At 40.1% G+C, this 14,183-nt stretch overlaps 2 protein-coding genes across 2 annotated transcripts in view; one reads left to right on the plus strand and one right to left on the minus strand.

Moving 5' to 3' along the window:
- The window catches only part of SRRD (SRR1 domain containing), an 87,173-nt gene extending 83,249 nt beyond the window's left edge, over positions 1-3,924 (minus strand). Inside the window, exon 1 of the mRNA XM_069214694.1 lies at positions 3,823-3,924. The gene's annotated coding sequence lies outside the window, so the exon portion shown is untranslated. The remainder of the gene's footprint in view (positions 1-3,822) is intronic.
- Positions 3,925-4,283: 359 nt separating this feature from the next.
- HPS4 (HPS4 biogenesis of lysosomal organelles complex 3 subunit 2) overlaps positions 4,284-14,183 on the plus strand; it is a 231,277-nt gene continuing 221,377 nt past the window's right edge. Inside the window, exons 1-2 of the mRNA XM_069214693.1 lie at positions 4,284-4,389; positions 12,329-12,710. Coding sequence (XP_069070794.1) covers positions 12,670-12,710 — 41 coding nt within the window. The 5' untranslated portion in view covers positions 4,284-4,389; positions 12,329-12,669. The remainder of the gene's footprint in view (positions 4,390-12,328; positions 12,711-14,183) is intronic.

The following is a 14,183-nucleotide window of genomic DNA, read 5'->3' on the forward strand; positions in this document are numbered from 1 at the left end:
GCTCCCCAATCAAACATCCTTAACACAGCAGGTATGGAGGAATTCATTTGTATAGACTGTTGCCCAGGAGGGGTCAGCAGACTAATAGCCTAATTTGGGGTATGACACAATTTCTTTTCAACCGGAACACAAGAGAAGATTCTCTTTATAGAAGAGGAAGCCTCACACACATATTTCTTTCATGCCTCATCATCGGCGACCTCTCCCTATACTGGTAGGACAGTGCCACCAGGGCGGACTCAACCTCCTGGTGGATCAAGATCAGAGGGAGTTCTTAGATAAAAGCTACTGGACAAAGGGGAGAGATAGACACATTAAAAGTACTTGGGGGACTACCAGTATATTTACCTTAATTTGTGGTGTCCAAAGGTATGAATAAAACCAGAGTTTGACGTTTGCGATAACAACAACGGCTCAGCCCGCCTCGGATAGCTGACATGTTTCTGCCCTCAAAAAGAGCCTAAAGGGTAACGGATCCCTATCAGAATGGCGTGCTAATGCCGAAAGTGAACTAAGTATAGAAGCACTCAAGTGCTATCTGAATAATGGTGCTGGTACAATGACCTATTCAAAATGAAAAATACTAAATAATCAAAAACAAGATAGTTGTTTGGATCAATTTCATTACTTCCCAACTACTATGTTCATTTAACACATGCAACCATGAACATGCAAGTGGGGAAATCACTGCAAATCACTGTGAGTCAAGTGAGCAACTCGTATGAAAGCTGGAGACATGTATTCCTATCCACACAGATTTGTAATACTACTGGTACTACACTACGTGGAGGTGTAAAATTACAAACCTCAGCCTTGCGTTCTGCCTCTACGATCCATAACAGAATGCAGGTACCAGCATAACGGTCAAACTCTGGTTCTAATCATACCTGTGGACACCACGAATAAAGGTAAATATACCGGTAGTCGCTGTCCTACCAGGTTGGGGTGAAGTTGCTGATGATAAAGCATGACACAAATATGTGTTTGAGCCTTCCTCTTCCATAAGAAGAATCTTCCCAGGTGTTCTGGTAGGACATCAATCACGTCCTTTCCCAAATAGGGCTATTAGTCTGCTGAACCCTCCTGGGCAACAGTCTATATGAATTTATGCCACCATACTGGCTGTGTTAAGGAGCAAATGCGTATCTCCACGATCTTCAGGAAAAAAAATAGGGCCACAGTAATATAGTCCATGACACGTAATGGTTTGAAACACTTGCACCTTGCCTTTCCGTGCTACCCCATCTTCAACCTCGTTATCCACGCCTCACAATATGCATGGCATAGGGCCCATAGAATGATACAAGTCTCTAGCCGTATTCATTTCAAGTCACTGATATGGCATAATGCGGCTGTTACAGTGGGTGGGGAAGAAATTCACTGGGCCACATGGGTCATGCACAGCATTTGATACATCGATGACCTGATCTCCAATGGCTACATCAAAACATTTCCTGACTTGCCGCAAGAGTTTGGCATCCCATCCCCTATTCCCAACAGTGGAGATACAACCAACTGTCCCATGCCTTGATGTGCACCTTGGGAAGAAGGCACATTGATGTGCCCAGCATAACCATTGCCAAATATAACCACACCTGGAAAAACTTCGGAGAAGTTATCGCAGGACTCTATGTCACACTGCTCCTCTCACACATCTAGAGCACTGAGAGCTTGGTGGAAAACATAACTCAACATACAACTTTTGGATTCTGTAATGCATCTTTGTACTGATCACAACAAACGTAATAAAGAATTGAAATACAAAGTAAAAAAAAGAAGTGCTTGAAACTTTTTGTTATAGGGGTTGGGGGGGCACTGTTTCTGACACAGGTTTTTTGTTCTGCAGGAAAGTGGGAAAGCTGGAAGCATGCTATTGGGAGTGCAGCCACCACATTCGGAGAGCGAAGGTTGTGGCAGATCACCTATGCGAAAGGTGGGGAAGTCTCAGGGGTGCGGACAGGGGGAGATAGCGCACTGGTGGGGAAAGGCATCAATTATAAGATAAATCTGCAACCTGGGTTGAAGAAGAAAAAAAGTTTCTGGAAGACAAAGCATTTTTTTTAAATGCTGGCTGGATAGAATTGAGATATGATGCTGGAGTGAGGTACGATGCTAAACTCTCAGGGATAATTTACCAACAGCTGAATATGGGACTAACATTTTATCACTATAAACGGTTACAAATGTAACGTTGTGTCTATGAATGTGAATGGCTTGAATTGAACAATAGACGGAATCGTCACGCCATTTTAACTTGGTTAGAGAAACAGAAATCGATTTTTGTGTTAGTTCAGAAGGCACTTATAAACATGGATAAGCTCAAGCGTTTTACATGAGGGTCATTTTAATGAAGGCAGCATTCTGCCACCTCTGCAGCTAAAATGGGAGGGATAGCAACATTAGCTAGCAAAAGGATTATGGGCGATATAACTAAGCCCCTAACGGATAGAAAGGAAGATGGGTGATTGTAGAGATTTTAATTGACCAAGAGCCAATTAAATGGATGTCATTGATGAACAAGATTCCATATATGACCTGATTTTTAACTTAGCCAACATTTTCGGAGAACATTATAATCGGAAAGGATTATTCATTTTGTTCAAATTTCACAGCTGGACTTGAGCAACCCTAAGGGTATACCAAAAAAACACCCTAAGTGGTGTGAGCGATTAATAGCCTACAGTGCAAGAAGAGTTTGTCTGAGCCCTACAATGTGTTGAGCCCCGATCAAAGGCAGTATAATGTATTTCTCTGCTCTGTTTCAGACAGCCTCAAGAATAGATCTTTTTTCTTATTTCAGTTTTTCTGTCATAGGGATCTTCTTTCCACGTAACTGTTTCTCAGGTCAAAACGGTGGTCCGCCTGAAAGTTCCTCTGCCATCTGTAGTTTCCTTTATGTATAAATGGTTGTTCAACAAAGCTATGTTATCAAAGGAGTCCTTTCCGAAAAATAAAATGTACAAGCATATGGCAGTCACATTTCTTTTTGGTGGCATGCATGCACATAAATAAAATGAAAACCACTGGACTTGTCAATGCATTTTTTCTTTTTTGCAGCTCCCATTCCCTCTTCCAGTTTCTTACTTCTGTGCCTCCTTGCATAACAAGAATAGCAGCAAATTAATTTTAGATGAGAAACAAAGATGCGAAAGTTGACATTTGAAGCCGAAGGAAACCACGACAAGTACATACAATGTACCACGTCCACGTCGAGTACGGCTGGGTGTACTTCATCGAACAGTGAGAACTGCATCTACAGTATAACTTACAGGCAGACAGCATGTACTTTCCGTGTCAATTACATGTACACTGCAAGGCGCCTTCTCGGTTTTCAGTCTAAGTAAAATGGCATTTACATTCATTGAACCATTCCAAAAAATAGACAAAATTCTTCCTTGGAAAAAAAAAAAGACTAAAATCGACTTTTTAAAATCACATCTTCTACATCGACGTAGTATAACCACTGTCGGGGTCACATTAGCTGTATGGATGTACTATACAAATGCCAATTACAATACTATACCAGAGCCGTTTTAAAGAACACATTGGCAGTATGTCGTAAAACATAGGTAGGCTGGACAGAAATGAAAGCCACTTAAAATATGAAACTAAAGTTAAATATTTCCGGTTGCTCTCCTATTTTGCACCTCGCAGTGGCATAATCTTATCTATCATTTTCACACTCAAATTCATCCAATTGCAAAGTCAAGCGGGAGAACTTAAACAGCGTATTTAAACAGAGACATATTCCCCACAGCTGTGCACTGTGCGTTTGAAGCAAAAAACGGGTGGTAGATGCCCGGGACTCTGCTGCACGCCTACCTTACTCCGGAAGTGCATTGGTTGTATTTCCGGGTGAGGGGCCGCTCCTTAACATCTTCTTCCGTAAGGTATTTTCTTCCGTACCTTACGGTGGTGCTGCCATGAACCTCACACCAAATGCAAGCCCGCAATTCTTACTGATTCTTATGTATTTTCGCAGCTCGTTTGCTGCTTTTCCATTAGAAACAAGTCATTCAAACCGTTGTGTAAGCTTAAATTCAAGCATTTCGTGTTATGCAATGCACATTCGAAAACTGAGGAAAGAGTCATGTTGCACAGCTTATTTGCCTTTAAATAATTAGGCAAAGTTACCATTGCGGATACAAACTTAGAAACATGGCGGTAATATTGCAGTTTGTCAAGATGAAAGATATTTGAAATGTTTTTGGAGCCAACACACAAGCCATTTTCTTGGTCTTTAATCGCCACCTAGTGGTCAGCGGCGCTAAAACCTTCTAGATCGAGTTTAGTAGAAGTACTCCCTGAGGAGGCGGGGCGGGGGTCACGTGAGGTGCTTGTGATAGATTTTGCAGTGGGGCGAAGGGTGGGCGTTGGAAGCAGAAGCGGGTGAGTAGTATTTCAAGTTAAGGTTGCGAACAGGCTTGTTATTATTGATACGAAGCCGTCGACTGCCTGGCTGGGGACAGAGTGTCTGCAGAGGAAGCAGTAGACGGACAGTGGTAGGCGTATGGATGAAAGTCCTATTAAAAGCAAAAAACAGATTTTTAAGTTACGAAAACCAGAGCGACCCTCTGGATTTAGAAGAAGAGGCGCAGGCGGAGATAGGCATTCTGGATTTTTGCTTAAATTGTGGTCTAGATGGATAGGTATGGAGAAGGGCGTTTAAGGGGATGCGGGTAGGCTTGTGAAAAGTTGAAGGAAGCGCTATCAGCAGGAGGGAAGTGAGGGGAGAGGGGTGTGTGTGTGTGTGTGTGTGTATATATATATATATATATATATATATATATATATATATATATATATATATATATATATATATAAAACATTGTCTGACGCGCGAGCAGTGTGTCTCGGGCTGAGGAGCGTTCAAAAAGCAGAGATCTAGGCTGTGTGAAGCGTAGCTTATAGTTTCTCTGTCCCCTCTCATTCAAGGAAGTCTCAAAGCAATAGTTGTTTCCTCAGGAAGCAGCTGATGTGGAGCACATTGGCGTCCGCTATATTGACACCTCTGAAGACTGGTGCAAAACTGTCATATGCATATCACTTGACCGGGTGTTGTGAGTGGTATGCGTAGCTTGCTTCCCGAGCACACAGAAGGCTTGTTTGATGCTGTCCAGAGCTCGAAACTGAACCGTAGGGGAGTGACCACCTACCCCGTGATTTAGTTACGAGGAGGCAGCAAAAGTGTCAACTGCCACATGCAGCTTGGTACCCTGCTAGCAGTTAGATCCACTGTCATGTTAGAGGTAGGTGAGAGGCTTGACTTAGGTTACCTTTTTTTGGCCTTTACTGTTACAACACAATTCATACCGCCCAGAGTGATAGTCCATGTTTTTGTCTGCGGTCAGCAGCTTGTAGCAGCCTGCACAGGTAACTAACGCTGGAAACCGAACAAGCAGAATGTCAGCGTTCCTCTATTCCCTGTTTGTCAGTCCACAAGGACACTCCATTGTAGATACGAGGATCTTTATATCTTCTTGTTTTCTCTTGCCGAAGAGCTACATTTGATTGCGGAAAAATGTTCGATGAAAAAACTTTAGCAAACGCAAGTTATCGCTGTGGTGCTGTTATCTCTACTGTTCTTTATATGTCAATTTCCGAAACTTTCTCACGCTTCAAGAAAATACTGAGATAAGGTTTAAGAGCCCTTTTGCGTGAAAAAAATGTTTTGGTTTCATACTAAAACCCACTGTCTGCAATGAGGAATCGAGACATGGATTTAATTAAGATTTTCTGTTAATTACCAGCCAGCAGTGGGCAAACGGTCAATAGTTTCGCCATTATATTGATAATTATTGTTTTTTGTCAAGTACTGATCTAGAATAAGAGATTTATCGTACATGTTAAGTCACATATTGAAAACTGATGCTTATTTTTTAATACTTTTATTCTAGTAAAGCATGCTTGACAATCTTGCACTTTGCCTTTAGAGGAGAGCGTCCTGCAAAGGGGACCAAAGAAATTTACCGTGGCTTATCACACCCCTCTATGATGTCTACGCTTTGGCACTTTAGTCGTTTTTTGATGACTGTCACCTGATGTTTTATCTATGCACAGGAAGATGAGGTCCACATGCTACTTTGTGCACATTCAGGGGTGTGGAATTTAACAAAATATCTACTTGTCCATGGGACTGGCTAAGACATAAGTCTGGTTGTACTGTAAAAAAAAAAAAAAAAATTGTCCAGTCGTGGCTAGTGGGGGTTAAAACGGGCTGGGCGGCGTTTGCCCTGGGAGGTGAGGCACGGACAGAAGTAAAACGTCTTTCAGGGCCGGGAAAAAAGTGGTTGGAGGAACATATTTTCTCATGAGCAAATCTACACATGTACATTTGCTCGTGCTAAAATGTACTGCACAAACATTTTCTAGGAGTATGATACTCCTGGCCTACTTATGAAAATTCTTGTGAATTCATGAAAGTCATAAATCTGCACTAATGCAAGGACATATACCATGGGTACACTTTTGTGACTTTCTTTAAGAATTGGGCCCCTAATTACATCTGACATTAACCAACACCTTTCGATTTTTTTTTTTTTTAAATGTATATCTATCTATTGACTGGTTTCACTGTGAGTGACAACTTTCTGCTCTTGTACAGTCAGCATATCTGCACACAAAGTAATTTTGAAACCACAAAACTGTCCCCATACAAAAAGGGGGTTCCTAAGATTGGAATCCCAAACTCACAAATAAACAAATGTCTCAAGCCTCAGAGAACCAAATGCAATGAAGTATGTCAAAAATCTAATTTTATTAATTTCATCATGTATATGTTCATAAAACAAATTATACCATAGAAAACTCAATTTCTTGATGAAATAGTATTATTATATCCCTTAGGGAAAATCAAGAAATATAAAACCAGTATAACACAATCACACCAAATCACTCATACAGAAATATAAAAAGTACGGCAAGAAAACGGGGGGGGGGGGGGACACAGGTTTAAAAGTAACCTACTGTTAAAAGGGATTCTGGGGGAATCTAATATGACTATCAAATTAATTTATTCCTTATCGATGGCAGAACAACCCGATGATTTGGGGAAGCATAGTGAAAGGTGGAACGGCAAATTGGTTGTTGGAAGTGCTAATTTTCTCAAATCACTTGAATTAGGACACACTATGCTACTCTCTTCGTCTCTACAAGCACAACATTATAAGACCATGTTCGACCTGTACTATACACCGGCCCACCTTGTTAAGTGGGGGGGCTCACAAGGAATTAATTTTCCAATATTTTCCACGGAACAGATATAGTTCATATGTTCGCCACATGCATGGAATTAATGGCATTGAGAGATGGCATGCAACTCGTGATAAAATAAATATTGGGGTATGACGTGGTCCTTACCCCTGAGATCATGGTCTTGGGGGTCGCAGAGCAAATAAGGGGACGACAGAGAGCGTTTATTTTCCTTGCCATGGCGGTTTATCGATTATGTATTTCCTCTGCATGGCTGAACCTGCAACCACCATCGTGGCAGCTGTGGCTGGGCCGGTTATTATCTTTGTATCATCTGGAAATTGCCCTGTATGAACGGAAGGGGAGATTGGCTAGGAAGAAAGGGAAAGCTGTTTGGGGACAGTTTCGGAATTGGCTTTCAGCCAATGAACGAAGGCTCAATCTGAGGTTTTGTCTGGATGATAAGTGACGAAAGTGTCCCTTTCCAGCTGAATGAGAAGATGTAATCATATATATTTTTTTCGCGAACTGTATGTTTATTGGCAATGATGTATGAATGTAATTATCTCTCTTCCTTTTCCAAAAATAATAAAAAAAGAAATATAAAAAGTACAGCAAGGACAAACCTAATCATAAATAACAAAGGAAATAGCAAAACAGGAAATACAACCCCAGATGGACTATCCGATCTCACCAATATTACTTCAACCAGATAGTAACTGACCAGTACATCCAACTTAGTAGTCCTCAGACTATCATGATTTAAAGAATTCCTTTTGTTTCTATTTTATTTGTTTAATCAACACTTCTTGTATGTCCATCTCTTTCTCTTGTATGAGTCCTTCTTCGCATCCTTATCTACAGCGGAAAAAATTGATCCAATACAATATTGTTATCCTGTATAGCAAGTATCAAATTATATCCCATGTAATGTCCTTGTTCTACATAATAGTGCCGTTTTGGTGAGTAGTGGCCTCTCTGGGTTACTCACCTTCTTCAGTGCACACAATGTTGATATGAATAAAATAATTCCAGGGACAGATATATTATTCATAAAGTATATATTTCTGAAATACAAAAAACAAATTTAGTATATCTCTGGGCTTGAGACAAAAAGTAATACTATGATCAAACAAGAAAAAAAAAAAAGAGAAACGCCAAGAACAACGAAAAAAGAAAAGAGGAAGAAAATGAAGATTTCCGATATCACCAAAAAATGAGGTCCTCATGCAGGAGAAGAAAAAAGTGTATCCTAAAACGCCCAAGGAGTATAGTTCAGTGACCCCAATCATGCATAGTTCCTTAATAAAAGTCTTTTCTGGACACAACCCTTGTGATTTTAAAATATAGGTCATCCAAGCGGTAATCTCAGGTGCTTTGAAGAATATTCATTAATCACATGGATGTAGCTTTAAAATGAAAAATCCTGCAAAACAAAAATTCCCATAATCATGCTCTATTGGAGGTGTCCCTCTATTCAAAGAACACCCTATGGTAAAATTACTCTCTTACTTCAAATACAGAAGAGCTGTTTGAATTCCTGGCACTTGCTTACAACGAGGAAAAATCCCTTCAAGCATCGCCTTTCAATTGAGGTACCTATATGCAATAAAAGGTCATGTTCCGATATGATGAGACTTGCACAGCCGCACGTTTTAAACCATCAGATGTACAAACCAAATCACCGGTCTCTTAACTAAGCGTTTCTTGTAAACACTGCGGTAGTATACAGAAATTTCTTCTACCTTACCTAATGTGTCTTGATGTGCCAGAGTCCGGGATGATGAATCGCTATCACGCGTTCACTTTCTTTTTTTATTTGTCCTCCAGCTGATCTCTCTACGTTGAGTAAGCCCCATACATGGGGTGGCAGCAAAACGCCAACTCCGAAGTTGCTCGCAGTAAATATTATATCGGCAAAGCTAATGGGCTCTCACCATGTGTTCTCTCATTTCACTGATGAGATGGCAGTCTTCGCACATTAGTAAATGTTATGGAAATACAATAACAGTGAAAATACCAGCAGCGATGGTGTGCGCGAATTTGCCCCGACTAAAAAGACCATGGATGACTGATAATAAAAATAGAAAATGGTCAGCAGAAAGTACCGAAGGCCTTTATGGTCACCATCTAAAAATGAATACGGTCAGACTGTGTGTACTAAGTAGTTGTAGGTAATATGTAAGCTACCCTTAATATTATAAAGAAAAATAGATATAAAAGTGTCAATTATTTCTATTTGATCGACAAAAGCATGCTTTATGTAGACAACGTTTAAATAGAACTCTGTAGGTTCAAAAGAAGATGTAAACACGAAGAGGAGACTATTGATATGATCTATAAAAATAATAATAATGATTTTCCCCAAGCAGTGTTAGGGGAATCATAAAGCTAGACAGAGACTACTCAAGGAGTGGTATTATAAATTTGTAAAGGAAGCAGGCCCATTGTCTAACCTCATATACTCCATTATGTTGTATTTAAAAGATTATTGATATGAACAAATCCATGGGGTATACATTTCACTACAAATGAAATGATTGAGAGACAATAATAAAGGAGAACTATAAAATTCTAAATAAAATAGATGCATCTGTGGACCGCTTCATAGATAGAAATTTTAAATATACATAATCCTCAATTTGGTGCATTCCCAAATCTGGGGTCACAAGTATGTTGTGCGAACTGCCACCCCTCACAGAAAGGAGTTTTCCCACGGTAAAATAGATCCAAAAGACTTCTCTCTTCTTCCTGTATTTGGTGTAATCCGCATGTGATGTTACAATCTTTTCTAAAATAATCCATTGTAAGTCTCCTTCATGATGCTGTTTTCTTACCAATGATCAACAAAGTAGTTTTGTTCAGTGCCAGGGACTACTAAGCAATGTGTGTTTTTGAAGACCCAAAAATATTTTTTCTTTTTGCCAATGTTTTTTATAATGGTGCGGGCTGGGCAGCTCCCACAGCAATTACGTTTTACAAAAACAATGTCAAAACAAGACCCACAATGACAAAACCAAAAGGCTGACCCCCAATGTCAAACCTGTTGGCTTTGCCAGTGCTTTTTTATTTTCATGTTTCCCATAATCTTGGAAAAAGTGGTTATACTGATTTTCAGAATATTTTATCAAGCATCAACATATTTTACTAAATGGTGCTTTAAAGAAATGATACCCAAAATGTCACAGTAGTTTAGCAAAACATTTTTTTTCCTAGTTCCATTTTTTTAGTGAACATGTTATTTTGAAAGCAAAGAATCAAACTTGCTTTCAATCTTCTTCAAATATTTGCATCTGATCTCCGAGCATTCTGAGAGCATTTATACGTAGCTTCATATTGTTAAACTTTGCAAATGTCTATGCACATTTTTATAATAATGGAACCACTCTTAGTAGTGCAGTCCGAGCTTACAACATTTCCTTAGAGTGGTCACCCTAATAATAAAGGCTTTGCATTAATGAACCATAAATACAAGCTTGCATAGCATTAACATATGGACACACATACTATGTTAACTGCAGGCAATGCCCTTCCCTGATCCATAATGTGGTACTGTAAATTGGCAACCAAAGGGTTTGTGCTGCAGGGTGTTAGGCCTACTTGTCCTGAGGACAAAATAAACATGAAACCTTGTTGTCCTTGACCCTAAACAATATGTCCCGGGCATCGGGCTACAGAAATTCCACACCCATGGTAAAGTGTGGGAAATACAGGCGGATGCGTCCTGTAGTTGCAGAATTCATTGCCAGATCCCATGAGTTAGCAACTTCATAATGCCCGGTCATCTTGATGTAATCTTTTTCTAATCACAACCTGGCCCTGATGCTGGTATAGATGGAATAGCTTGTGAGATAGCAACCCTGCAGGCCCTTTTCAGTTGCCTACCTTTATAGCTAACTTTGTTTGGGGGTTGGGTGAGGAGGGGGCGAGAGTTGTCGTACAGGTATTAGTCTGGTTGTATTTTGGCAGGAAAGCAATTATATGAGCTTGCATTGCAGGAAAGTTAGTGTACACACAAGACTTGACAGCACTGAGGACTTAATTCTGCTTTTTCCTTTCGGTAGAACCTCTTCCCCAGGTGTACACTGTTTAACTGTAGGGCATTGGGCTTTGACTTCTGATCTCACTCCTAAGCTTAAGACCCATCAGACCAGTAGCAAGGCTCCATCTGGTTGGCCAGTGGCCTGGTATCATTCTCCATTTGTTGATATTTAGATTGTTTTCCTGTGTGAAAATTATTACAGAAAACTGTCATCTGTAGGTATCTTTGTGATAACAATTTGATTGGCGAACAAAAAAGTGAATGGAGAAATAGAGAAGGCTATACATGCCCCTTCTCCCATGTGGCCTCTGCACACAGCCTTCCTTACTCCCCTCAACTGCCTGTCTTTTTTTTTTTCTTCTTCCCTTCAGCTATCTTTCCTCTTTTCCCTTCCCTGCTACTGTCTGTACTCTTCCCCCCTCCCAAGCTGGATTCCATTCTTCTGTCCCCACTTGCTGTCTTTCTTCTTTCTCCCAGTTGTCTGCAATTTTCCCTTTACATCTCCTTGCTCTCTTTCCGACTCCTATGGCTGTCCTTTCTCTCCCCCTCACAGGGCTATCTTATGTCTCTTCCTAGAGCTGTCCCCCCCCCCCACTCCCAACCTCACTCTCTCGTGCTGTCTTTTCTACTCCTTCCTGGTCTGTTTCCTCTCTCCTGTTCTCCCAGGTTGTTTTTCCTCTTCTAAGCTTACACGGGCTGCCTTTCCCCTCCTCCTCATTCCCTTCTTTTTACTGTACTCCATGTTGCCTTTCAGTCCTTTTAGAGAATTAGGGCCTGAGTTAGATATTGGTGGACGAGTTACTCCATCACAATGGTGACGGATATTCCATCTGTTAAAATCTAAATCCCATTATATCCTATGGAATTTAGATTTTAACGAACAGGATATTCGTCACCCTTGTGACGGAGTAACTCGTCAGCCAATATCGAAATCCAGGCCCTTGATCTTTTTATATATGTTTTAGTCAGTTCAGCGATCTAATGGAAGAGGTGCCCTTTTCTGTTTTTTTCCAAAGTCCTTAACAAAAGTTCTTAATGTTCTTTAATTTTATTTATGCAATTGTAAGTAATTCATATGTTCCGTCTGTATTTTAGGATGAAGAGTGATCAGTCCTCCTATATTTTAGCAAAAACACATGGATGTAGCCCCGACTCAAATATTTTTCAAGACTAAGGAACGTTTTGCTTGGGAGCAACAAGATTTTGTGAATTTACCTAGAGATCTCTAAACATCACTCACCAAAACATCCTGGTTTCCGTCTAAATGAGATAACAATCGAGTACTGGATCCACTATGAACAACTCTATCAGTACAAATGCAGAAGAAACACAATCTCTGTATGTGATGGTCTGGTATGTGAAAATGAAATAAACATTTCGTGGATAAATAAAAAGGAGCTGTTGTTTTATTCCCTGAAAAAGAGAAGGCTGAAGAAATGGCCAGTCCTGTCCCGTCAGAGCCCAGTTTACCTTCTTGGTAAGTAACCTTTCTTAAATCTACACCAGAAGAAGCATTTATTCTGAAGTCTGTATTAAACTGTAATTTCTCTTCTTAAGGTAGCAAAGTGCAACTCTAAAGTTTGACAGAGTAGCAGAAAAGAAATGCAAAACACAGCCTACTGTATTTAGTTATCGAAAGGTTTAGTAAGTGGAGCTTCACATACCTGAAAACCGCAAATGAACTTTTTGAGGGTAGAGTGTAGTGCAGGTTGTAGTGGAAGGGGTAGTGTTTGTCCCTGCTCACAAGTATGATTTTCAGATGTGTAAGTAAGCACACATAAGAACATGGGCATCCAACATTTTCTGATGGAGTAACATTGGATACAACTAGGCTAGGATGGCTGCAGTTCCATCGTCCTTAGCAGATTTTTGTTTTATCCGAATGTTAGTGCAAGGTCAATCCACCACAGTATGTGGACATAGTTTAGATGTGTCTGAATAACCTGCCATCAGGACTGCTCCTGAAACAGAGTATCTGGTAAATGTTTGTTTCTACTGTACTAGTAAGCATAGGCTTTTGGCCATTTTTGACTCCCTTCTTTTTTTACTCCATTGACAGAGTAGCCAATTATCCTTCAGTGAGCTAAGTTAGTGGTCTGTATTTCTTTGTAAATCTTGGAACAAAAAAAACTTTAATGATCATAAAATTACTGGAAGCATTGGCACTCTATTATTATATTTGGTCTTGGCTAACTCAGAATTGCTTCCACTTTACAGAGTCCAGTAGCTATTTCTTCTGGCGATAAGATATGCTCAATACAATTTTAGTAATGCAGTTATGTTTTTTGTTCTCTTAGGACTTTAGCATTTCTAGAACACTTAGTGATCTGTTATTGCATTCTTCCAGAATTCTGCCAAATCATATGATATTGAGATATCAGGGGGTAGCTACTATTGGTGCAGCATGTGCAGTGACACCGGCCAAATATTTTAAAGGGCCCCACGCATGTCAATTATTGCTGCCTTTTTAATATATTTTTTTCCTTTCTTACATTAGGGCCCATCGCAGCTATACTACGCCACTGCTAGGTATACAGACACCTCTAGAGGTTCCCATGTCTGGAATTAATTTCCCTCAGATGCTGCAGTATCACTGCAGCCCCCTTCCTTTTGGGATACAGTTGAATTCGTAGCATCAAAGAGGACAAATGAAGTACATCTTCTAGTTTTTTTGTGTGGACGGCTTGGAAAGCTGTTATATCCTTTTTAATGTTCTATAACAGAACACTCGAATACCAGACCAATAAATCATCACCTTTCGTTGTTGTCTTCTGTTCAGACACAGTTCTTTTGGTAATTAAAGCAAAGCCTTTCATTGCTGGTACGTTTGTGTCATGCAACAATTTGAGAATTGAAGGCACATCTCTATTCTGCCAATTCCAACTTACGTCAATTCATTTTTAAATGTGTGCAACACATCATCATGTCCATTTCCTGAATTTCATCAATT

Source organism: Pleurodeles waltl, chromosome 11 (assembly GCF_031143425.1).
Source record: "Pleurodeles waltl isolate 20211129_DDA chromosome 11, aPleWal1.hap1.20221129, whole genome shotgun sequence".
Classification (NCBI taxonomy): domain Eukaryota; kingdom Metazoa; phylum Chordata; class Amphibia; order Caudata; family Salamandridae; genus Pleurodeles; species Pleurodeles waltl.